General features: G+C 41.1%; 1 protein-coding gene across 2 annotated transcripts in view; it reads left to right on the top strand.

The window, feature by feature from the left end:
- Positions 1–27,731, top strand: part of edil3a (EGF like and discoidin domains 3a) — a 148,455-nt gene that overhangs the window by 56,669 nt on the left and 64,055 nt on the right. For both annotated transcript variants that reach the window (XM_033620107.2, XM_033620108.2), the window contains exon 4: positions 24,296–24,409. In XM_033620107.2, coding sequence (XP_033475998.1) covers positions 24,296–24,409 — 114 coding nt within the window. The remainder of the gene's footprint in view (positions 1–24,295; positions 24,410–27,731) is intronic.

Raw genomic sequence — 27,731 nt, 5'->3', positions numbered from 1 at the left:
CTGCTGCTTGGAAGTAAGTGCAATTTTAAATCGGATTCAGGATACGATTGATTTTCACTGCAGGATTAGTCTTTATCTTATGTGATATCTAATCCACTGTTTTATGTCAGTGCTGGCCCAGATCAATGTTTGGCTTTGTACATAATGTGTGCTATACAGATGTAATATAATGTATGTGGGGGCCAGTCTTGGCTTTTTACTGTTGCTCTCACTATCTCCTTGCTCTGTCAGTGCCAAATCCAATTTCACACCTTTGAACGTTATCCTTAATACATGCACTACATATCCTGCCTGTTAGACCCGTTTTATGAGGCACAGTCAGGAATGATGTCGCACATGGACAGTTAGGATAAGTACAAGCTATTTCAGACTTCCTTGATAGGAAGATACTGTTAATATTGTTGACTGCTTTCTTTTGTTTCGTTTAACAACACAGCCACCAACATCTCAACTTAAGGTGTTGATAATCATGTTTGAATGAGAGGTGGTGGAAGGGAAGGAAGGTGTTGGCAGTGTGCAGTCACAGCCTTGGGCACCGAAAAGTGGGGGGAAAGGAGAAGGATTCTAGGGGCCCATGATTAAAGGGATAGTGCACCCAAAAATGAAAATTCAGCCATTATCTACTCACCCATACTCACCCCTGGTGAAGTTTTAGAGTCCTCACATCCCTTGCGGAGATCGGCGAGTGGAGCGGCTAGCGCACCTAATGGTAGACGGAGCCCCAGACTAACGTCCAAGAACACAAAATTGAATCCACAAAGTATCTCCATACTGCTCATCCGTAGTGATCCAAGTGTGCTGCAGCCCCGACATAAAAAGTTGTTTCGAAAAACGTCATATGAACTTTGTTTTTAGCCTCACTGTAGCCTGTAGCTCTGACTGCTTCTCTGTGCTCCGCACACTGCAGCGCAAGCAGACAGATGCGCGACTCAGAGCAGCATGTGCCACTGACACCAGACTCAGAGCGCAGCGGACGGGTGGAAAACGTCACCATCAGCATATTATTTTACATCAGTAAAATCTATTTTATCATTTTGAGTCACATTGTTGAAAGAATTTAGTCGTCTGTGTTCAAGCAGGATAATAGGTCTCCATTCATTGCACGTCAGGCTTTCTATTTCCTTTTCGGAGATGGTGTCGCGTTCAAAGTCCCCCCAAAAACGGGAGAAAAAAAAGGCCGAATATTCGATTTTTTTTTTCCACAATCGAATCCCGTGCCATCGAATGAACCTTCGAAGCTTCGAAGCTTCGAATTTTTTGGGTCAGCCCTATAACGTACACTCTACAGAGCCAGGTCAGAATCCTCTTCAAGTTTGTCAGGGAGGAATGTGGAAGTGGAGGAAGAGATTGTTCTTTTTCACAAATGTGGGAATGATAGTCAAAAATACCATCAAAATGCATAGTTTTATGTAAAATAGCATCAAAAATTTTTGGCGGCCTCCTGGCCAGCTGTGTATAGGGCCCAGTAAAAATTCTTTTCATGGGGCCCAAAACCCCTGGCGGCACCCCTGGTCGCAGCAGCCATTAAAGTGAATGTTTCATAAGTCTGATTTCATTCACCCACTTTATATGCAACTAAATCTCACAGTGTTGTGTTTCTGTCTTCTAAAATGTTGCTTAAATATTTAACTCCAAAGATGTCTTCTGCATGTTGCATTAATAATGCGCTGATAATGCTGAATAGGCCATAGCACTGATTTAAAGATGACCTAATGTGCTCATTTTCAGGTTCATGCTTGTTCTTGTAGAAACCCAGTATACATACATGCTTTAATGTTCAAACAACACCTTATTTCACTCATAGTGTCTGTGCTAGAACACCTGTATTCACCCTCTGTCTGAGAGGCTCTGTTTTAGCGCCTGTCTCTTTAAGTACCCTTCCCAAAAAAGCCCAGCCTGCTCTGATTGGTCAGCATTTCCAGGTCTTCTGCATCTTGGGCTGAATCAAATTTCCTCGCATACTTCAGCTGTACGTAGTGTGACGTATTTACCGTCATCACATAAAGTCTGCGTGGACAGACACTGGAAGTAGCTGATAGACAGCCCTCAAGACTGTTTTACTAGTTGCCGTGGAAACGTTTAACTATCACTGCTGGCATATATGTCATATAAGTTGATGAATAGATATAAGATAAGATATAAATACAATGTATAGCCGCTCTTGTGACTGAACAAAAATGTATCCATATATATATCTATATAATAGGCTACACATTCAAAAACAGAAATTACTGACATTAGAAGACCTTATTTCGCTGTTTTTTGGCCTTTATTTTAGCCTATTATGCTGCACAGTCTGATAGGCTGCAATAATAAAATGCATTTTCAGTCCGTCTACAGCCTGTGCTTATACATATCTCTGTATCATGATGTGGTTGAATGTTATTTCTGTCCTACACAACTCAAGTAGTATTTTAATAGGCCTAACTATCAAAAACTATTTTACACATTCACAACTTTTTTCACGTCTGTTTTGCAATGAATTGTGGGTTATAAAATCAGTCAGATCTGCTAAAGTCTGCACCCCAAGCAGACTCTCTGAAAGTTTGCTGAAAGTCTGCTTGAGGACTCTTGTGGACTGGTTGAGTTGTGGATTTGGACAGCCCTCAGCACTCCCAGACTTCTCGTGAACGCACCCACAAAGTCCTTGAATCTGCAAGTAAGGTGAAGTGTGGACAAGATGCAGCCTTGGTGTCTCTTCACTGCCATTGCAGCTGGGGAATAACTGTAACGGAGAATAGTGGCACTTTATACCGTGAAAGCTTCCAAACCAAAATCTTCACAACTGGACATGTTTCAGCAGGAATATAATCTGAAATGGCAACCAAGATTACATGTTTCTCAGACATTAGCATGTAGCTATACATGTAGCGGTGTATGCTATGTAATGTAAACATTTGCAGTAGTGTGCCTGGGGCAGATGACCCTATAAAGAAATCCATCACGAGCTGACGTCAGCTTATCTTGAAAGTACAAACAAATGTTAGAAACAGAGTGTTCAGAACAGTCTGAGGCCTGAGGTTTTGTCTCACAGAGATTACTTTTACATATGTCTACCTCTTTGTTTGAAACTTTGGCCATGGTTAATATGAACATCCGTCATTTTAACATTATACATATGGCAGAGAATAAGGAAAAGCATAATATGTCCCCTTCAGGGTTTTGCTTTTGGAATGATACTCAGACAAAATGTGAGTTTTAAATCAGTTTTGCCAAGTCTAAGTCACAGCACCGCCTGACAAAAACACAGGGTTAATATGGTGCTAATGTCACTGTTTTTATTATTAGAGCCCTTATTATCACACAGTCATTCATCTTTCAAATAGTGTGGCGTCACATCCCTGTGGTGACAAGAGAACAAGTGCGGCGTTATTGGGCAAGTAGCCAAACATTGTAATGACCTGTCATAGTGTGAAGATTGGGACTGATTGCCTCAGTCGTCATGAGGTTACAGATCTTTTTTTTGTTGTTGTTAGGGGACACGTTCTGAGCCTATAAAGGACAAATGAAGTATAAACTGTTGGGATTTTTACTGGGGCTTTGTGTTATTTTTCTGCACAGAAATTTGCTGTAAACGTCCCATCGTAAACAGCCAAGTGTAACGAGCCCACCTTGTGGCGGGGTTGAACAACATTTTAATTTGATTTGATGCAGTAAAAGTAAATCACAGCTTTGAAAGTCGACAGATCAGATGAAGATATGTCACCTTATTTCCTCTTTGAGCAGGGGAGCTTGATCACAATTTTCTGCGGCTTCTTTGTCTTTACTTTCTTTCAAAGGTGTTGGTTTTTGTCTTATTCCTTTAAGCTCTCACTCAGGGACACTGTATGTGGAGCTCACTGCAAATCGCAGAAAAAGTTAAAGCCAAAAGAGAAAATGTTTACAGAGAGTATGAGCAAGTGTGATGGGCCGGTGGTTATGTATGCAAAAACGTAAGCAGAACTTGTAAAAGTCTCTTTCTATCCTTTTATGGCCTGCAAGTCCTTGAAGCAGATTTTATCTTGCTCTTTGATCAATACGTGTCTTTGCCTTTCTGTTTGAAACACACCAGCAGGGCAGGATTGATTAAGGCTAAATGTAGGATGTGTGAGATCTTTCTTAAAGCGTGCTCCTGTATTTGATCATGTATTGACAGTTGCTATCACGGTGTATTAGCCCCACTGCCTCCACAGCTCCTTGCCACGGGATAATCAGCCAGTGTTTATGGCTGTGGCCCGATGTAAAGCCGCAAGGAGCTATTACTGTTTGTCAATTCACCTGGGGTAGATCACACACTGCCTTTCATCAGCACAGGAGAAAGAGAGTGACTCCGTAAGGACTGGCTCTGTGGTTACTCTTTTGTGCCACATTTAGGACTGCATTAGTGACCTGTTTAGTGTGTTTTGCAGCTGGAAAGGAGGTATCCAGTGGTGCTTACATTTCCTTCTGATGTTTATTTTTGTCTCTCTAATGTTTCACAAGGCCCTCTGACTCCTCGCCTTCTCGTGGGTTTTTAGGGAGAGTGAGCAAGAGAAATATAGATCTGACTTATTTTCCGCTGGCATCTGTTTGTTGTGCTCAATTTACTGCGTAAGGGCACGATGACAGCATAGACAATAGCACCACAGCCTGAGGCAGTATGAATGAGTATCAAAAGGACAGTGGTTATGTACATCTTAACTGTTAAACATTTGACTACAACAATAGACTCTATTTGTCAGGTACAAGGCGGAGGCAGAGGTCCGACAGCTTCTCCCAGCAACCCTTCCGCCCCTGTGAACACCCACCACTTCACTTTACCAGCACACCTCCGAGTGGTTACCTGCACCTCTTCAAGCGAGAAATGACTTGCCCTTCTCAAACCTGCCACTGCCTCACAGGAGGTGACTTTGTAGCGGCAGATCTTGTGTTTGTTGTGACGGCAGGGGGAAGGAGGGAGGGAGCTCTTGTTAGCCGGCATATCTTCCACCGCTCCCATGGAGGCCACCGAGAGAGGACGGCGGGGTGGGGTGGAGAGACACTGGTGGGCTTGCGGTTTTCTGCTCCCTCTCACCGTGATTGAAGCAGTTGTTATCTCCTTCTCACTGCAAGGCTGCGCGGTAAAAATCACTCCAGCAAAGATCACGATGAAGCATGGAAATTTCCTTCTCCTGTTGTAACTGTTTTTAAATGTCAGTGACATCTCACCAGGCCTTAAAAAACACCCAGAATCCTCAGAAATTTCTGACAAGCAATATTGGGTTTTTTGAAGGAACAGTTTGCATATTTTAAACACTACCCAAAAAAGAAAACAATGAAATCTTTTAAAACAGGGTTGTCAAACATATGGCCCATGGGCCAGGACCGGCCCGCTTAAGGGTCCAATCCGGTCCACTTGATGACTTTGCACACCTAATATTGATGCACTTGTGAAGGCTAATGGGTCACAGACTCCAGGAGCAAGTTAAACAGTGAGTAGCCTGCTACTACAGGCTTTTCTACCCATACAGAATACAGTTCTCTGGAAAAGAAAACAAGGAACACTGAAATTTTAAATATACTGAACATTATGCAAAATATCGTCAATCAGCTGCTTCAGTAAAAAAGAATCTGTATCAGACTTCTATCTTAAAACAATATTGATGGAACACTATTGCTAAGGTACTGCCAAAACTTTAGATTTGTAAATGGTTTGTAAGGCAGGAGATAACTTGACCTGCCTTCTAAATACCTTCTACTTTGGTTTGAGGTAGTGATGACAGCATCACATTCCTCAGAGATCTTGGTCCATCACACAGTTGCGGCTGATTTGTCAGCTGCACATCCATGATGCCAATCTCCCGTTCCACCACATCCCAGAGGTGCTCTATTCGTTAGAGATCTGGTGACTGTGGAGGCCATTGGAGTACAGTGAACTCATTGTGTTCAAGAAACCAGTTTGAGATGGTTTGAGCTTTGTGACATGGTGTGTTATCCTGCTGGAAGTAGCCATCAGAAGATGGGTACACTGTGGTCATAAAGAGATGGACACGGTCAGCAACAATACTCAGGGAGGCTGTGGTGTTTAAACCATGCTCATTTGGTACTAAGGGGCCCAGAGTATGCCAAATAAATATCTCCCACACCATTACACTACCACCAGCGGCCTGAACCGCTGATACAAGGCAGGATGGATCCATGCTTTCATGCTGTTCACACCAAATTCTGACCCTACCATCTGAATGTCGCAGCAGAAATCCAGACTCATCAGACCAGGCAACGTTTTTCCAATCTTCTATTGTCCAGTTTTGGTGAGCCTGTGTGAAATGTAGCCTCAGTTTCCTGTTCTTAGCTGACAGGAGTGGCACCCGGTGTGATCTACTGCTGCATCAAGGTTTGGTGTTTTGTTCATTCAGAGATGGTCTTCTGCATACCTTGGTTGTAAGAAGTGGTTATTTGAGTAACTGTTGCCTTTCTATTATCTTGAACCAGTCTGGGCATTCTCCTCTGACCTCTGGCATCTTCACCCAGAGAACTACTCAATGGATATTTCCTCTTTATCTGACCATCCTCTGTAAACCCTAGAGATAGTTGTGTGTGGAAATCCCAGTAGATCAGCAGTTTCTGAAACACTCAGACCAGCCTATTTGGCACCAACAACCATGCCACGTTCAAAGTCACGTAAATCACTTTTCTTCCCCATTCTGATGCTCGGTTTGAACTTCAGCAGGTCATCTTTGCCATGTCTACATGTCTTAATTTATTGAGTTGCTGCCACGTGATTGGCTGATTAGCTACTTGAGTTAACCATCAGTTGAACAGGTGTATCTAATAAAGTGGCCAGTGAGTGTAGTTTTGCTGTTGTTAAACATGGCCCCCTATGACTTCAATTCATCAAGGTTTTTCTCTGTTTTTGTATTCTTTGTTCACTGTGGAGGCATGCGCATACCCAAATTCACAGGGTGACTAATTGATATACCTATGATAATTTGGGGGGTGAAGCATATGTTTAAATTAATATATATGACAATGTATCAGAATCAGTTCTTTGCCAGAATTTACACTTCATCAAAAATGACAGCATCATCACTTTTGGAGCTATTCCTCTGACAGCACAGAGAGTGCCAAACATGGACTAAATGAGTATTTGTTTGTTCCTTCTGTTCATAATTATTTTTGTAGGAAAATGGACCCATATTTCCAGTAAATGATCTTGCTAATTGCCACAGTGTCCACAATATCGGCTTTCTATTCATCTCAGTGGTGAAGCTTCACAAAGTGCTGTAGCTGTTTTGTTTATAGCTCCCAGGGAAAGCTGTTCATGTACAGAAATCCACTAACTGTCTTAGATCATTTGAGCAGTATAGCTGAATTGTGTTTTAGGGCAGATTTTCACTTCAATTTTAAGAGAAAAAAAAAAGTTTGCGGGGCAGGCTTAGCTAACTGGATTAAGATTGATTTAAGTACAACTAAAAGTTAGTGAAAGAAAGTTTGTTAAAGAAAAACTTTTCCATGGTAAACGGGGGGAAGGAGTACTTTGTCCACAGAAAGTTAACCTATTTTCAAAATAAACAGAGGCATCGGTTTAGTCATAGTGCCTGAGGTCTGTTCTGTTAGGTATAAATCTGCCTCATTTGAACAGCCTCTGGGTTAAAAGAGTTTGGAAGTTTTACTGAAATTATGCTAATCTGCACACCACTTTTATTTTTACATGCATAAATTAGCATGAATAACTTTTAACACCAGTTTGTTTTCTCAGAATAATTTATACCTGCTCAAAAAATTAGGACTTCTTGTGCTGCTCTTCTGTTCTTCTTCAGGTCAAAGACTTACGTAACGTGTGTTGTATTATTCTAAATGAACAATCTGTAGTAGCACCATGTCAGCAAAGAGCTATTTCATAGTATTTATATGGGTTATGCACTCAATAGTATCCAGTGTGAAATTCTTACAAAGCCTCCCATTGTTTATCTTGTGAGCCAAGATTCACTCCTTCAAGAGTTTCCCAAGGTCATCCTTGTATCACAGATCTAAAAATGCGCCCCACTACCTGAAGTGCCTTCAGAACTATTGTGAACACTGGCAGCCTCAAGGCTCTCCCTACTGCTCCATTACTGTGATGTAGAGCTGTGTGGAGGACAAGGCCATTTCCAGACACCCTCTCAGCATTACATTCACAATCCCACAGCCCACCCACTGCTCACAGTCTGTGGCTAGAGAGCTGCATTTACAGGAAGAGATGAGTGTAGAGGATCCTGGGGGAAGGGTCCATAGTCCACCAGACATCCAAAGAAGCGACCACAATCACACAGCCAAAACGTCAGACGGCGATGATCAACGACTCATGGAGAGCCAGTGAGTGTGTCTGCGCACTTTCTTTCTGTCTCGCAGGATTGTGCAAGATCAAAATGGAAAGATGGATATGCTCGTGGGCCAGCTGTTGTTTTAGCGTGCTGCACATTTGGTCTTTTTTTCTTCAAAGCGTCCCACATTTGTGTCACTGGTAACAGCAGAGCACCTCTTTATGTTGCAGTTCAGTCATAATCTGGTCAGTCAATCTGGTCTTTTATGTTTGTACTGTTTTTATCTGTGTAGAAATAGATATTAGTGTTTAAAACAGTTGTGTGATTTTACATAACAAAACATCATCATCCACCTTTACTTTGTGTACAAGTTCATAAACATATTTAAGGAGGAAAAAAATCAGAATCAAAGAAAATATGGAACAAGTTGTTTTTGTCGGCATGTCGTACATGAATTGTTCCTTCTTACTGACTGATGACTATCGTTGAGGTACATGTCTGCCGTTTTTGAATTTAGCAGCATACTTGAAAGATGCTTAATTATTTTCATTGTCAGGCTATGAAAGACATCCCTGGCATGTTATTTTGACAGCGGGGTTTTCATTTTGCAAGTAAGGATGTTTCAGTGGAATCCAGAGCAGGAGAAGCTCTTGCCCACACTGCATGTTTTGACAATTTCCTTTCTGGCTTATAAACACAAGCAAAGGTCTGTCTGCCACAGAGTGTTGCCCTGACAAAGGGTCACATGCTGCAAGCACTGAGTTTTTATGGTTAAAGGCCTTAATTTCCAACCCAGGGTCCGGATGTTTTACAGCAGGCCCACAGGGCTTGTTGCACGCCTCTGCAGAAGGTGTGAGGGTTTATTTTAACCACGACATGATGGCATCGTAGGCTTTGTGGTGTGCTGCCACTCTTAGTGAGATATGCGTCACTGCCACTTTACCGCTCCGCATTTCTACCGTTTTACGTAATGTAGCTGCAGGCACCTAATTTGGGAAACATGTGCCTGATGTTTCCACCAGTAGATATCCCAGATGAGGGATGACCACCTACCTTTTCCAGTCAGCTGCATCTGTTAGGTTGGCACGTGCAGCCTCTTCACATTGATTCATTTTTAGCGTCTTGTAAAGCTGGCAACATTGTGGTAGTGTTTGGCACGTTGCCTTGATATAGCAGCACTGCTGTCTAGCAGTACTTGCTATATACGTACTTTATACTTCTGATAAATCTGGTTTTATCATCTTGGTGGAGCACCATCTCATTTGAAAGTCTCAGTTCTCACGTGCTACATTGTTGAAGGGCAACACTCTTCATGTCTCCTTGCAGTGTGTCTCAAAGGGCCTCCTCCATACATATGGAATATGTAGGTGGATGATTAAATGATGTTGCAGTGATTCTCAGCACTCGACTGAGCCGCAACCCTGTACTGGAAACACAATAAAGAAATCATCTTTCAATTGATGATAAGATATAAGATATAGATAATATAAGTTCAATATGTGTTTCTTTTCGCTCTACACCTTTTATATTCAGTGTTTATAAGAGGCAGTCATTGTCAAGGATGCTCCCATCAATGCCACGAGCAATTGTCTTCTTTAAGTCAGAATAAAGAAATGGACAGTAGCTGTTGAACCAACAGACCTACTTAGAAAACAGCCCAACAACAATACAGTTTACAGTACACCGTAAAGTTACATTAATAACAGTAGATGTATTCATTCATTTTCTGTAACTGATTATCCTGTTGGGGGTCACGGGAGGCTTTAGCCTATCCCAGCTGACATTGAACAAGAGGCGGGGTACAACTTGGACAGGTTGCCAGACTATCACAGGGCTGACACACAGAGACAGACAACTTATCATGCTCACATTCACACCTACAGTCAATTTAAAGTCACCAAGTAACCTAAGCTGCATGTCTTTGGACTGTGGGAGGAAGCCGGAGTAGCCAGAGAAAACCCACGTGGAGAATATGCAAACTCCGCAGAGAAGGGCTCCCACACTCTGGAGTTCGAACCTCCCACCTTGGATTTGAAACAGGAACCATCTAGCTGTGAGGCGACAATGCTGTGCTTGGCTTGACTAAGTCTGACTCATTGCATCGTCCCAGCGCAGCAGGAATTTGCATCTCCATACAACAAGGCTACCCACTTGAAGGTGTGTCTTAAACTCATCATGCATTTGTGCTTGTGAACCAACTGAACATTTTTCTGTCCACGCCACCGCTGCTATTGTGGTCGACAATGTTCTTGTGTTGTTTCTTGGCACTGCATAAACGTATGCTGGATGTCTATCTCCTCCAGGTTGCTTGTAGTGTCTCAGAAAAATAGCTGTAGTGCTGCTGGAGTGCACCAGTAAGACCCTCCACCCCTTTTTTTCTAAGAGTGATTTTTCAACGCTTCAAGATCCAGTCGTCACTAAAGCATATGTTATACAACAGAAAAACAAATGGAATGGTTTTAAAATTGACATTTAAGGTGTGTCGATTGATCCACGACATCAACTCATGCACTGAGTAACATGCAAGAAAACGTTCCATCTTAAAAGTTGCCAGTAGCTTTTGAGCATCACAGTGAATTCAGTTTTTTGGACGCATATGAGATTTGTATCGCTCTTCTGCGTGTTTGTTTATTTGTATTATGAATAACGATAATAAAGCCCATCACTGACCACCGCAACCTGACTGGAGGCAGTTGGATGTGCTTTAGCCCAACTCTAGAGATAGTCCATCTTGGGTGTGACTTGGCACAAGTCAGTGCTTTTGTACTGGTAATGGAAAATGCAAATCAATGCGGCATGGTTTGACTCGGAGAGGCCAGAAGTACCGATGGAAAAGCTCTCTGTGTGTAGTGTGGTGTGTGTGTGTGTATCTGTACATGCATCCACAGAGTGATGGAGGTCTGGTCAAAGATCATTGTTATACTTCAAATGTCTATTTTCTCGGGTATCCTGCCGCCCCTTTCTCCATCCCAGGAGGAGCTGACCCTATCTCACCCCTGTCAGAGGGCATTTTGGATAACAGGCTGGGGAAACAAGCTGGAATCAAGGTGTTTAGGGCCACTTTTTCTGTGCCACTGACATAGATATTTTATTTAGCCTTCTAGATGGAGCCTTGAACTTGACAGATCAAAACTGACCTTTTTTTTCTTGGGCGTAGTGAATACAAAGAATCAAACCAGACACTATTTACCAGGATCCTTCTGTGCTTGGCCCTGTTCTTGTCAATGCTGGCCTCATGCATGCTTTCACACCTTCACCTGTCAGTACTCTGACCCATCATCGATAATACGAAAGTGATACATCACCTTTTCCATATGCCTTCAGTAAGCACTCAGTTTTGCAAATTCTGCCGAATAAAAACTGCTGTAGAAAGACACTTTGAGTAAGATGACCTTTCTTTTTCAGCAAGGTGGTGCTTTGCTAGCAAAATTACAGGCAGGACCATTTTTTTTCCACAATGCATCTTTGCTGTTAAAACTAAATATAATGGCACAAAATGCCTTCAGGTGGTGGAAGCTATATAAAGTGGTCAGACGAGTGGCTTGAAGTGCAGTCTTGTTAGGCTTCCAGGGAAAGGCCAGCACTTTTAAAAGAATGTTGAATGTGTCTGAAATGCTTCAGGAGAGGTTTTGTTGAAGCCTGGATTTCCTCAGTTATGCTTGTGGAGAGAAAATAATAAGAAACAAAGGCCTTGGAAATGTGTACTTTAGATGTTCTGAACAGAAACAGCAAGAAAATAATGAGATGAGAATTGCCAAAAAAGGAGCGTGGGTGTATTTGTTCAATTTAGAGCCGCCCCCCCCCCCCCCCTTGTTCCCAGTCCCCAAGCACCCATTCACCTGGTTCATCCTTCTTGTGGAGGAGTTGTAGAGAATGAGCTGTTACCAGGGCCTAATTGTGTAAGGCCCCCTCGGACACATGAGCTTCGCTGTCACCTCCTCTCCTCTCCTCTGCAGCAAGGATGGACCTGTTGGCAGCTGGCCAAAGCATAAATAGAGATGCATTTCCAAATCCCAGGTGGTGGAAAAGAGTTAGACTCAGTCCTGCCCAGGGCTTGTGGCCGGGTTCTGCAAGCCAAAGCAGAACACTGATAAATGTTCAGCTTGACTACACACAGCTGCATTAATTCAGAATGGTCAGTGTGTAACCACATTAGTATCAGTGTTGTTTAAATACAGATTGAGTTCAATGTGACGGGTCATGAGAATGTGCGGCTTGTAAACCAGAACATAGGATTCTGGCTGGTGTCCATCAGGGAGATCTTATATTATCCACCTCTCATTTAATCATAAATATGACTCAGCGTGGAAGATATAGACATAGATGTGTGAATGGCTGTCATGGGGATGATGGTACTTTTTTTTCCCTACCAAAGCATTCATGGAATCTCCTCTACACAGATAAGGATAGATCAGAGAGAGGGTCAGCAAGGAAATTAATTAATAAAATCAGTGTGAAATTACTTTCTGTTGAAACAGCTGAAGCATCTTAATTTGGCGGCGCTATCAATATTAAACTCTGCCTAACTCTTTCAGAATCTGACCCTTATCAAAACCATTTCTTCTTTCACTGGGTATGATTTTAAATATTTAGTCATGATGCAACTTTTTTCTTCTGATGTTATGTTTTAAACTAAACGTATTAAATCCTTCATATCTAGTTGTCTTCAAGTCATTTTATTTGAAAGGGAAGTCTTTACAATTTTGGGGTTAATTGCCAATTAATTTTGTACATGACTTGCAATGTTGCTGATCCTCTGACTTTTCCTCCAGGACCACCATGAGGTTGACATTTGTGGTTCAGACTGAAATATCTTGACTACTATTGGACGGATCATCAATCATTTTGCTAAAGATATCCAAGGGCCCTCAAGGTTAAAGACTAATGGCTTTGACGTGAATGTCTACTCCACTGATTGGCACAAAATTTGGTACAGACATGGTTTCAACATGATGTACTCTAATGGCTTTGGTAGTCCCCTGACTCTTCCTCCAGGGCCACCATAGGTTGACATTGTCATTAAAATATCTTGACAACTATTGAATGGATTGACATGATATTTGGTGCATACATTCATGGTCCCCACAGGTTTGAATTGTAATAACTTTGGCTATCCTCTGATGTTTTATGTAGCGCCATCATCGGGTCGAAATGCCTTTTTCTTAATTGTGTTACGTATTAATACCTGCAAAATGAATGGCGTTCTCATCACACTCAGCTGTGGTTTGTGTTTAGCGCTATTAAGCAATTGTTAGTATGCTAACAAGCTAACCAAAAATACATGCCTAGATGTCAGTGCCACTTGCATGTAACTAAGGTAGTCACTGATGTTAAAGACAACATATTGCATTCATATCTCTTGTGTGTTAACATATTGTTTACTCAAATACTGTTACCTTATTTTCCCCCACATCAAGTCCTTTCTTGCTCTTTGGCCATCACCTCCTTCCACTTTCTTGCATCTCAAACCATTTGAGAGTCTCTTAAATGTTCTAGTAAGTGTACCTCGATGATGTTAAAGAGCTTGTGGATCACGCTCAGTTGTCCCAGGGTAGATCAGTATTCCCCTCACACATCTGCTGTGAGGGCTCCATCTGTAAGCTTTAAATGACACTTAAGGCTTTCCTCCGAGTGTCATTCTGCCTCTGAGCTGAGGGCTCTTCAAATTCTGCACACCCCAGCTTCAGCAGAGCCCCCCGGTCTGCATGTCTTCGAAATGATGAGTGTTTTGCTTCTCAGATACTCAAACCTCTCCGCAATGCATCCTAAGATACCTTTTCAAGGGCTTCTGGAGTGCTGCTGTGAATAACTTCTCAGTGGACTAATCCCACTTCAAAAAGCATGTCTTCCAACAGTATTCTTAATCCTGAATTCACAGATTCATGCATCATCATATCCTTTGGAACATACAGCATCATGAACCATTGTGAAAACTAACCTGCATGCAATATGAGATTTTGAGAAATGTCTTGGAGATCAGTAAAATCAAAACTCATGCTAAGCCTCGTTACGTATGACCAAGACTGAGACATATCACTGTGAAAACACATTTCAAGGACACAACAGTTGATGTTAAATCTCTCTTTAGACTCTCTCTGACTTCATCAGACCCCCGGTAGAAATCCTGCCAAATGTAGTGATAGTCACTTCAGTGGCATGGGTAAGGCTAGGAGAGACTGACAGGGTAGATTGACAGTGGAGACAGGCACTTCCTTGTTCCATCTTCTATCTCTGACTCAACTTGGAGAGACAGGTCTTGTCTTGGCCTTGTGTAGCGTGGAGTCGACACATTTCACATTTCACCAGGATCTGTCAAACACAACGTCCAAGGCTCATCGCCCATAGCTCTGAGGACAAGTCAGCACTTCTTGAAGTACAGTACCTTTATAGATCTACCACACTGGAATTCACTAGTGCTAGTTCACCAAAGAAAATATTGGTCGACTGGAATTCTACTTACTCTATAAATAATCAATCAGCTGATGGGAAAAAAATAAATCTGCATGTTAGCTCTAGATGAACTAAATCGGACAGAGTGGATGGAGTGCACTCTACCTGGTAGCATTGTGTGTACACCAAAGTATTTTCGTCCTGAGGCCAGCATTAATTCTTTGCAACAATGGGAGCACAGCAGCATGACAAAGCACAGAGCATCTGTTCTGCATTTGCCGTTTATTTTTTCTGATCAACATTTTTTGGGTAAGACGCTGTGTTTGTCAGTGTCACTTTTTACCCAACTTTCCACTCACATTGTAGTAGGAGTGGGACAAAGACTACAACGACCAATCGTCAGCAGCAACAATGGAGGAGAATATACAGCTGACCACATAGACTGTTGGGTCTGCCTGCCCTCCCACTTCAGCCTTTCCTTCATCAAAAGCAAAGGCCAAAGCATTCTACACTCTACATGGTGCTGACATTTCGCCATACAGTACACGGATATTTTGTATCATAACAACCAGACATAACCAAAGTTGAAAAATGCTTTACCTCCACAGAAAGCGCTCCCTCCTGGGTGTTTTCAGTCGAGCGCCTGATCTTTTCAGCTGGGTAAAAAAGCTTTGGTGGATACATGGCCTCTTATCAAATGTAACACCAGCGCTTGTCTGACCAATGAAAATTTGTTTAGGAAAAAAAAAGCAAACAAACAATCAGCCAAGCAACCAGAAGGCATCAGTCATTGACATACACAAGACATTCAAAATACACTAGATACTATATGTGCAAAATATGTATGTGCATTCTGTCTACTGTATATGCTACAGCTTGTGAGAGTATTCAATCATAAAAAGATGAATAAGAAGCACACACCGACGGGAGAAATGAGACATGACGTGATGAAGTGCAGGTGGAAAGACATTGCATGCATCTGACTTTTGCTGGTAATAAAACCCCTCGCTCTGTACATACAAACTACTGAGGTGTCCTGTCTTCCCCGCTGAGATGTGAGCAGATGGCTCTTCTATCTCTGCCCTTTCGAGTGGGTTCTGTGTTACATCAAAACTGCCAAAAATGAGTAGGGGAAAAGTAATATGCACAAAATAAACAAATAAACGTGAGGATTGCATCACAAGAGAGATGAGTACACTAATCACAGAGGGGATGGAAGACAGCAAATCACCAGTGATGAAAACTGCAACTCTATTACTGAACATGTTGTTTCTGTGGTGTTAAAGAAGTATTATCTATAACATTCATTCATATACAGTGCTCTGCTCTCAGTGTGTCTGGGTGGAGCGGTAACACTATGTGCTGAGTATGTACAGTATGTATGAACCCAGAGCTGTTGTATATTATGATCTTTATCATTGGACATACAATTCTTAGAGCACTTTATGAAGGAAGTCATGACAAAAAATGTATGTCATAGAGCGTCATGTGTTAATGAAATGCATTCTTCTTGCTCAGACTAGCGCCCAAGTAAAGTAAATCATTGGCTGTGTGTTTTTCATTTCCCCCTGATAAATGTATTCTATATGTCTATGGACTGCAATATTTTTCAGTATCAAATTCAACATCTGCAGCCCCACCATGAATCACAGGCTATCAATAGCAGCCCGTCCCAGGGGAAACCCTATCCGCTGTAAAAAAAAAAAAAAAAAAAATAGGATGATTACTTCCACGGAAGTGCGAGTGGTCAAGGTCAGGGGTTAATTATGTGGCAGGCATAAACAACCGGGCTGTTCACTTCATTTCTGTCGATCGCTCACCGTAAAGGTCAAGCCGGTGCTCCTTGCCTAGATAGAGAGGTCAACGGGACCAGCTTGCTTACCAAACATGTGAGGGTTCACTGGCTCCGTGACATAAAAACAGATAAGATAAGATGAATCTTCCCCAGGGGAAACTGCGTATGAGGGCTAAACATAGTCCAGATGGAGAGATGTAACATGATGAGACATCTCCACATGAAAGCAAAGTCTTGACTAACCTCCAATTGTGTGGCTTACAGTGTCTTGGCAGAGGAAAAAGAAGGCTTTACCCAGATTTACCCAACATCTGACTGTAATTTAATGAAGGAAGTGGGTGAGATGTAGGGGCAATACTGCTGGGACATTACCTTTCATTCTACTAATTAAGTTTGGGGGCTTTACAAGTCTGAGAGGATTACAAGCTATTAGCAGGCGTTTATTTCAATCATTCATGTGATTTATGTTGTTGTTTGGGGCTGGTTTAGGATTTCCGATGCTAATGCATATATATTTAAGTCCAGCTAAATATAAAATGCTTATTTTCATATAAATCAGCTTCATAAATTAAACTTCCTCTGTACTCTTTTGAGGATAACAACTAGTGTCATGGATGGAGAATGTGCATGTTGCCATTGTTTCCTTCCTTTTTAAAGACAGTACTTAGCCTATTTAGGTCCCCAGTCCATTCCAATGGAAAACATTTCTAGGATGTCTAGATCTATGATTACTGTCTGACTCCACGCAAATGCTCAGACTTATATGATTGGATGTCTATAAGCCAATCACAGTGTTCCACATCATCTAGAACCGAATTGTGAGGCAAGGAGGAAGTGCAAGGCACATTTTAATCCATTAATCATATTATTAAAGTACATAACTTCTTGTTTTAGTAACTTCTTGTAAAGTAAATATGAGATGTTATATTATTTATACAGGTCAAAATATCATATGAAAGGTTGATAGCTTTTAGTCAGATTTTTTTTTTTCAAACAAACCTGTCCACTGGGATGGGCTATTTTAATGGTACTAGGAAATGATTAGGGAAATACTGTTCTGATTTGAATTTCTTATGATACAATCATCTTATAATGCATCTTACTGAATATGGGGGATTAGGTGGAAAAAAACACAATAAAGTGAAAAATAAATGAAAGATTCATGAGGTCATTTGGAGTAGAAATCCACCATTACAATATTTTTTGTGTTTAGAACATAATGGGTTCAGAATGTTTTTTTTTTCTCCAACTTTTCTAACTTTGTCTGTGTCAATTCTTAAAGCTCCTATTTTTTAACACCATTTACAGCAGAATTACTTCGACTCAGACATGCACAAAAGGTTTTATATACTTATATCAGCATTTTTTGCCTCATCTTTACGGCACATTTATATGCTCAGTTCTGCAAGATTTGACACAATACCTTTACTGTTGAATGAACTGGAAAGCATATTCATCGGGCTGTGTGTGTTTGTGTGGCTGTAGCAGGTGCAGCCACTGCAGAGGTCAGTGCAGCCCAGCAGAGAGGGCACAGGTGACCCCCTTCCAATGCAGGTCTGTTCCTGCTCTCCAGACGCCGTAGCCAATTTAGCGCTCACAGCCGGAGCTAGTTCCTGACACATAGCACTATTCATTGTTCTCATTATTGTCCGACCGAGACACTTTTTAGAGAGCAATAGAGGAGCAAAACCAGGGAGCGAGACGTTCCAGTGGACCGATGAGAGGGTGGTGACAGCCTGACCAGAGGCCGAGCAAATTTATTTTGGGGCTCATAGCCTTAGTGTCTGGAGCCTGTGTCTTTGTGCAAGGGGTGGGGATGATGATGATGATGATGTCAGTGATGATAACACAGAGTGTATGTTGTGATTCTTAGTTTATTTCACAAGAAAAACCATTGAATTTATTAAAAATCACACTGACGTAATGAATTTATTTATCAATGACATCGACAGGAGAATGGCACAATAAAACATAGGCTGCGCCTGTGCAATATGTTCACATTAGCGCCTTAATAATACAATAGTCACTATCACTTGTTTATTTGTTGCAAGCAACATTACAATCTAATGTAATGACACTAAATACAGTCTTAGTTGAATCAGCATCATCCTGGCACAGCTTCAAGAAAAAGTGAACATTATAAGCTTCACTAAAGTAGTATTATTGGAGAGCCAGTGTGTTGCATTACATTAAATTGTACGCCTTGTAGTTTTATTGTCTCCATGCGCTGTAGAAATCTTTACTCAAACTGGCTTGTTAAATCGTTATAACCAAGATAGCACCATCCCTATTAAACTGGAGACATCAGTTGCAAAATGCTGTTACCATACGGCTTGAATGACCTATTTAATTGCAGAACGGTCGACTCTGACTATTATTAGTGCGGGGAACTCCTTGGATGCATGCCTGCAACTGTGTAAAAGAAGTTTTGTAAACAGAGTTTATTTACCATACCACTGGGCTAGCACATCTTTCTCTCTTCCACCCTCTCCTTGTCGTTCTTTCACAGTTTCTGTCTCCTCAATCCTCTCCATGCGTCTCATCGCCTCCCGTCTCTAGTTTTTATCGGGTGAATTAACTGCACTCCCTGAAGTAATCCCTTTTCTCCCACCTGATTTACTTGCAACACACCGCTTTCAAGTCTCACTTTCCCTGCGCCAATCTCCCAGGGGCTGATGGCCTCTCATAAAAGGGAAGCAAATCGTAAGATGGGCTAGCTGTGTTTTCCTGCCTCTGTGGTATGTTCTGCTCCAGGCTATTTGAGTGGCTTGCCCATTTAGCTCACCTTTGTATTTGAAACCACAGTACTGGTGGCAGCAAAGCCGGATATGAACTTAAAGGGTAACAACAGTATCACTTATCTAAGTGGCATGATTGCAGTGGCCAAATAACAGTGGATTGTGCTGCAGAATGAGCTGAGGGTTGTTTGTGTTTGCAGTTGTACATTTCAGCTGTGTGATTGGCTGGTGACCTATAGCTAACCTCTTGCCCACCCACACCCCTCAAGGATAGGCGAGTGTGGCTTATGGATGTATGGATACACATTAATGTTTCAGACACATAGATTTTTTCTTGGTTCCTTACTCCTTTGACATTTGAGGTAATAGTCTCTATACAGGGTCTGCTGTTCACTTCCCACTTACTATACTCAAGGGCTTACTCAGCTAAAATCTGCTGCAACATTTGTGTCATTTATGCTTAGATGTTCACATTAATGCGACTGCATTTATACACAGATGGATCTACATTCAGTTAATGCATTGAATTCATTACATCTCAGTGTTCACAAGTGGCTATAAAATCACATTTCCGTTTGAGTGTTCCGCTAAGGGAATTAGTAAAGACCAATATACCCCCTGTGCAAATTACTCTGCTGGAAATGCATGAATGATATTTAATATGGCTTTGCTGTACCCCTGATTAATAACTGTATTAGTGTTTTTATTGTTGTTGTCACAGCTGCTAACAAGTAGAGTTTCTTAAGGATTAGAGTCATTTAAAAACTGAGAAGCTGAATTGTTAAACGAGAACTGGCTTTTGTTCTCTGAAAGGCGGGCTCTGGTTGGCATTTCTCAGGGTAACAGTTCTTAACAGGATCATACGGCCCCTCGAACTGGAATTAATTACAACATTATCCCCCTTGATTGCAGTAACCTTCCATAATCAAGATGTTTCCTTTTGACAAGTGCTTGTTTGTTCATCTCTATGCTAATATTGTGTTGTCTGTATAGTTACGTGTATTAGTCATGCTGGCTGTTTTTGGATTTGTAATTATATCAGATTGTCCTTTGCTGGCTCATCGAAGTTAAAGCCTGGGCTGGAGCGTAAGAGAGATCCCAGGTAAACGTGAGGAAACAGGTTTATGGAAAACATGAGTCTCAGTCACATTTAAAGCATGATAAGTTTAAGCAACAAGCCACAAGATGCCATTGTTTACAGTGATTTTGGAACAGCTAAGGGGTGTTGTTGGCATAATGCAGAGTAATGATAAAAATGATAATGCATTTTATTTATAGGCACCTTTCAAAGCACTCAAGGACACCTTACAAGACGCAGTTTACATACAGCATACAGCAAGAGTTAATAAAATGACTAGATAAAAATCATCATTTTAAATATAAAGTGTATAATCATCATGATAAAATCATCATCAGTGCAAGCCTCAATAATATGCTAGCTTGAAAAGATGTGTTTTAAACAGGATTTGAAAGTGAAAAGGGAGTCAATATTGAGAATGTCATGTTGGGGAGAGTCATAGAGGTGGGGGGCAGAACGGCTGAAGGCTCTAGAACCCATGGTAGTCCAGTGGGCAGATGGTGATGTGAGTTGGATTGCAGAAGAGGATCTCAGAGTACGGGAGGGTGTGTAGATATGAAGGAGCTCAGACAGGTAGAAAGGGGCTTGATTATGAAGGGCCTCAAAGCCACAGTGTGTAGGAATTTCTCCCATATAAAGCTGAAATCATATTGCATTCAAATGGATAGCGCACTCTAGCGCCTCACTGTTTCAAACGCGTATTGCAGCAACGTTGATGAAACCATGTCATCTGATACTTCATGGAGTATTCATTCAGGCTCCTACACAGACACACGCGACGCAAGTTGACAAACCCCCTCCTCACCATGCTGGCTGTGTTTACAACGTAGGACTGTTGGGTGTACATCGAAACAAACCAATCACGTCTTGTCTTGAATTGGAAATCCGCCTTTTATGAGAATAAGTCAGATTATTGCTGGAGGTAATAGTACACCAATGATGACATATTTATGAATGCAGACATCAATTTTTGCCAATAAACAACTGAAAATGTTACACAATGTCCCTTTAAAGGTGAGTAGCAGTGGCAACTATAATGCTCCTGTCACCTGAGCTGTTGTTACTTCCAAGGGATATCATTTTTGTTTCAGCGTAGCCAATTACTTTCTGAGTAACCAAGCTACACTGTAACAAAAATATCGCCAATGACATAGCTAAAGAAAGGTGAGCAAAATAAAATATGTTAGCTTGCAAAAGTTACATTGTTGACTCACCATAGATTTATGGTGTCTGTCCGCTTTGGATGGACAAAAAAGTCCGGTGGATTGGGCGGCAGCAAGTATTTCTCCAATGAAGCGAAGTGGTAGGCTCTTATTTGTTTCTTCTGCAGTATCTTTGTGAGATTTTTGTGCGTTCATTAAATGACAGCATATGTGCATGTATGCATATGTTACTTCTGATTGTTCCCATTCTGGCAAATAATAAATGATACGTGCTTCAGTTGGCAGTTGCTCTCTTTAGTCCATATGACATCCCATATGACAATATGTGACTAATTGGTGCAGTAATACTGAAGTTGTAATGTGGTCACAGTTGTGTTTTCAGAGTTTTTTTTCAGCAGCTTCAAACACACCTCAGCCAATCATAATCAAAGACCAGAACTATCCATTAGCTTGAGAGAAGAACAATACAGCTGATTACTGTGTAGTTTGCATCTGATTGTAGCAAGCACTTAAAATGCTCCAGTCCACCCTGAAACACCCAAATCCACCCTACTAATGACAAATACCTGATCATCTGTCAACCAAATTTAAAAACTTGAATGCTTTAATTTTTGTCATATTAAAGTCGTTACAATGATGTTGGCATTGTTGTTTCCCATAAGCTTCAGTTTTAAGCCTCAGTCCATACAGTGCATCTCTGCAGTTGTCTCATATAGGTTAAGTCACCATAATTCAAACCACATAGAAGCAACCACATGTTCCCCAGCGAGCTGGAGACAATGTAGATCAAAACATAATGTAATTTTGGGGAGATGGGGACTGTGCAACAACCCACATTGGAAGTTTAATAGCTTCATGAAATGGCTTTGAAAATGGTTTGAGAAAAAGACGCTGAAAAACAGCCACACGTGGACGTGCACAAACAGTCATACACCCTCTCTGCAATGGTAAAATGCAAAAATAAAGCAATAAATGTCATATACGAATCTTCACAGCGTGACAGTCAATATAATTGGGTAAATACAATTTACTTCTCTCTGTTATAATTTGCACGATCCATTGTAATTAAAGATGAGTGGCCCCTGCAGTTTGGGTTTGATCTACCTACTAACATAAAGTGTTGATGCAGCCGGTCTTTGAGAGTCGGGTTTTTAGTGCCAACTGTGAAAATCTGCTCTTTTGTCCTGCTCTGTGAGCCACAAGACCGTATGCTGGCTGGTAAAACAATTTTCTTCAATCTCCCCAAGAATGATGAGCTAAAAAATACAAGTTGAGTCGCATCACAGTGTGAGGATCTGTATTTTGCTATTTATTTCATGTGCAATACATTTGATTTATCACCTCAGTTAAGTGGCTGTATAGCAGAGAATTAACAAATAGCACAGCTTCTCTATCATGAGCTATATCTGGAGCAGGGTGTAGCCATACTAAAAGACATAGCTGGCCTTGTTGTGTGCTTACAAGGAAAAATATGAAGTAAAAACACAGTGTTCGATGGGAGTCAAGATTATACAGAATGTACTGTATCTATAGAGAGAAATGTACTCGTCCAGGCAGACACATAAAACAAAATGTCTTCCATGCATTCCAGACAAATGAAAACAAACTAGATGTGTGTTTCAAGTTCAACCTGCACACCTTTTTTATGGCCTTGTGGGAAAGGTTTTACAGCTCAATTTCATTAAACATCTTTTCACCCAAATACAGTTGTCTCGTGGGTCCCCCCATGGATTTTTGGGTGAATCACAAAACATTTCTTATTCCTCTCCCTCTCTGTGCCTCTCACTCTCTTTTATTTCAATCTATGTTTTATTATTTTTTTATCCTGCTTTGCTGCAGATTAAAGATGCTGCTGCTTCCAGTCACAGTACCTCAGTGACCATTATGTGTGAAGACCATGACTGTATTTCTCCGGAGCATATGGGACATTCCCCGAAAAAAAAGATGTATTTTGAGATATTAAAAATGTGCCTAAGTGACTATTATAGATGTTATAGATAAAATCTCAGGGAGACGAAGCACCGTGAAAGACTTACTTTAATCATGTTTCACTTTCTTAAGCTTTCCAAATCTCAAGCCTAGTTACATATTCATGAAGCCAAAATGTACCTATGAGTCAGAGACAACTCATGGTATGTTTTAGAGGATTAAAAGTCTCATAGCAACCATGGGTAAATTTGGAAATCATTAGAGATTTGTTCAGAACTGTTCAGAAGTTTACTTCTTTCCCTCCCTCCCCTGGTAAACTATCCCTGTAATCCTATTTCCCGTCACTGTACCTATAATAGAACAGGGTGCAAATGGGTGTGATGGGTGGGGTTGTGGGTCTGTCACCTTCTGTAATTGGTTAGATGAGTCAGTCAGAGAAGAGCTGTTTCAGAGAGCAATTACAGAGCCATTGTGTCTGTACAGCAGATAATAATTCTGTGACAATTTAGCATATTGACAATATTGTTTTGCTCTTCTATGTTTCTGTGGTGCTTTAATGAAGAAACTGAGGGTATTTACTGAGCCCTCTGCAAAATTACTGTCAGCGGTGCAGTAGTCAGCAGCTTTGTAGAACTGAGCAAGAATGGTACGCTGAAAAGTATGATAATTATGTAAGCCACAAAGAAAGTACGCTAGGTTAATTGTTCTTAACATCTCCAAACTTGGCTCTGTGTTCTAGCATTAATGGTCTCCCAAGGAGCAATTTGATTTATTAGTTTCAAGAAACCAGTGTCTTTATGTGAGCTTCTACGGGCAGACAGAATCAAGTAACACACAGTGGAAATTCAATACATGCTCCCTACCAATGCATTCTAATGAGATGAGGTCTTTTTAATTGCCTACATCATGTCTGCTTCAAATAAATGAATGCACCTTTTTTTGTTGTTTCTTGGCTCTTCCAGATATTAACGAATGCGAAAGGGACCCCTGCAAGAATGGGGGCATTTGCACAGATATGGTTGCCAACTATTCCTGTGAATGCCCAGGGGAGTACATGGGAAGGAACTGTCAATACAGTAAGTGCTCATATTCCTTTTTATGTCTCTGCACCAGAAGTGTTCTGTTTTCGGGTTGTCCGTATGTTCGCTCCATTCTTGTGAACACAATATCTCAAGAACACCTCGAGGGTTTTTTTTTTTGTTTTGTTTTGTTTTGTTTTGTTTTTTTCAAATTTGGCACAAACGTCCACTTTGACTTAAGGATGAAATAATTAGATTTCGTTGGTCAAAGCTCGAGTATAATGTGATGTCACAACACGTTACTGCCATAACCCAAGAATTCATACGCTAATTACGACAAAATTTGACACAAACGTCTAATAGGATTAAATGACAAAGTGATGACATTTTATATCCAACTTCAGTATGACATCATAAGGTTCTGCAAAAACACCTTCTGACCATTATTCAACATCATAACTCAGGAAAAGAAGGGGAGACATTTGGTTTGATACTGAGATGGTGACACTAATCTTGGGTCACCTTGAAACTGGGCTGATTGTGCTGCCAGGTTGAAGATGTGCAAGCCGCATTCATGTTTTAAAATTTGTAGCTTCTTTGCAGAAACCTCCATATTTGAAGCTTTGTCAAGTGTCATACCTACACGAGTCTAGACAGACAGTGATGAAAACTGTTACTGCAGCTCGACTCATTCATGGAAGCATACGACCGCAAGGTGGTAATTCCAGTTTTTTATGTTTGTCTTTTACCTCTTTTACAACTTCCCATTAATTCTTAACAGCACACCAGATGCTGCAGGTAATGCACAGTGGGTAGTATTAGCCAAGCAAACTGATCGATCAGAGACAGTTTGCTGGTAAAAGAACATCTCACCATGCTTCAGTGGATAGTGTGTCAACCTTTGATGAAAACCTCTTTAGAGGTTATACGACTGTGTTAAGTCTTGAGGACATTTCTTTGCTTTGCAATATCCATAGTTACAAGTATAGATTATGTTGGTGTACATGTAGCCCACACTTGATCTTATCTCACAGCAGTCATGTGGAGGCAAAGTGGGGGAGTTTTACCTTTATGAGTCTTACAGAGCGTTTGAAATTTATCATTTGAAAGGTTCATTTTAGTCCCTGTTCTGTCTCACACAACTTTTGGAAGTTCATGTGTTTTTTTACTAACATATAAGGAAAAGTCTGGAGTGTTTATTCAGTAATTTTCCACTGATTATATCTGAAAATACCTTAGGGGTAAGAGCTGATCCTCTCTCTTACTGGACAGGATGAATTTCAGGGAAAGCACACTCATAAACTGAAATCCCCCTGTGTATCTTTTAGATAATGTCTAGTGCAGCATGACTTTCTGAATATTAATATATAACGTATTCACATTCCACACAATGTTCATGTTTTCTGAAGGTTATCATATGATATATATTTAAAACCCCCAAGTTTCACTAACATAAATCCAAAGTTCTCCTTGTATTAGTTCAACAGAAACATGAATAAATAGAAAAAGAAAAACGGCTGAATTTCTGCATGTTCAAGGAAACACAATAAACCCTAAAGCAGGAAAGTTAAAAAAGAAAAGAAAAAAAAAGGCTGAGCTGAAAACCGAACATTTGAATGCTGAGAAGTCATGGCCACTTTGTGCTTGCAAGCCCCTATTTCATTTCTTTTGCCCAGTGGCTGTGTAGAACGAGAGAGAGCTTCCGTCTTATCACAAGTAGCTTTCTTTTTGCAAGACGCCGGAGAGCTTAAAGTGGCCTCATGTGTTTATTATGCTATTGTGGGGATTTTGTCTGCTCAGTCTAGGAACATATTAGGATTAATGTATCAGTGGACTCGGAGCCCTGAGCCACCCCTGCACCGCTACTCACAAATTAATTCATCAGATTTTCTATCTTAGGTGCAGCACAGTTGTTCGGCAGTAGACTCAGGAATTTTCAGGAGCAAGTCTGCATCGGAAAGACTGCAGACATTTTGAATGTTGCTGTAGTTGTTTTTATAAAGGCAATGACAAAAAGCGGAGGGGGATTTGTGATTGGAGAGGAGTAAAGAGGCGCAGCCTGACTGATAAGGTTGGTGTGGTGAGTGAAGAACTTGAGGAGAAAGATTTACTCCTGCTGACTGAACATATGTGAAGCTCCATTATTTATGTAATGATGCTTATTTTCATTTTCACATATAAATTCAATATTTGCACAGCATATTACACAACCATTAATCCACCCAGCCAAAGATGCAGCGCAGTCTGTAAGTATTAGAATGGTTTGTTTTGGGTCTGTCTGTACTAACACATTAGATATGAAATAAAACAATGTCCATGAGCTGATAGTGCTGACTCTGGTGGTGATTACAGCCACAACAGATGAACAGTGTAGAAATTACAGCTCTTTTTATACAAATTCCTCGAGGGTGAAAAGGGCAATAAGTCTTACACCGCTCATCTAATTTAGATGTAAACAACCACGAACCCCCCTCAAGCTAAAACACTATAACCTTGTTTTTTGGTTATGTTTTTGTTTTTGTTTTCCATTTGAAATTCAGTGCACAGGAGTACAGTCACACATAATGCACTGCAGCCCTAATACTTTACAACTGAACAATATGTTTCCTGACAAGTCTGCTTCATGTCAAAAAATCAGCCTGGAATGAGAGGCTGGGTTACCAGCAACAGGAAAAGGTTTGTAACCTGTCAGGGCATTTCAAAAAGAAAACATTACAAAGACGACTATATCATATATCAAGTGATGACATTGGAGTTGGGGGGGGGGGGGGTCTTGCAAATTATTTTGCCACCTGTCAATTACTATAGGCTATAGAGACAGAGCAAAACGCATCATAATCTGAAAGCCACGCCTCCAAAGGGGAAACAAGGCCCCTCTTTCCCCTCACACTTTCCCCCTCAGTTTCCAGCCTCTTGAGTTTTCCCTTTTCCCAAATGCCAAAAAGTTGCTGTGTGGTGGGCTGCACGGCCAATATCAGCTGCCGAGCAGAAAAACGGAACCTTGTAGAAGACAAAAGTGGACACACAATAAAACGTGAGGCTTCAACAGGGAAGAAATTGTGGAATCCTGACACTCGGTATGCCTATGTGTGCAGCAAACACTTTGTCAAACCCTCCAAATGTATTTTTTTAGAGTAACAGTTAACTGTATTTATGTATGCTAAGCTAAAGCATTGACAGTATGAATGTAACTTCTGTTATAATTGTGCCCAGCGCGCCGCGATTCAAGCAGTCCATTCCAGCGGTCCGCTCTAGCACCGCTATCAATCTACCAGCGTGTAGAGGCATGTCTCAAAACAACAACATGTACCGGTAGTAGGAGCATGCTGACGGCTGAGCATGCCGAAATGCTCATCTTCTTAACAAAGAATCTCCACAG

This window comes from Epinephelus lanceolatus, chromosome 9 (genome assembly GCF_041903045.1).
Source record: "Epinephelus lanceolatus isolate andai-2023 chromosome 9, ASM4190304v1, whole genome shotgun sequence".
Lineage (NCBI taxonomy): Eukaryota > Metazoa > Chordata > Actinopteri > Perciformes > Serranidae > Epinephelus > Epinephelus lanceolatus.
This window is presented reverse-complemented; position numbering and strand designations above follow the sequence as displayed.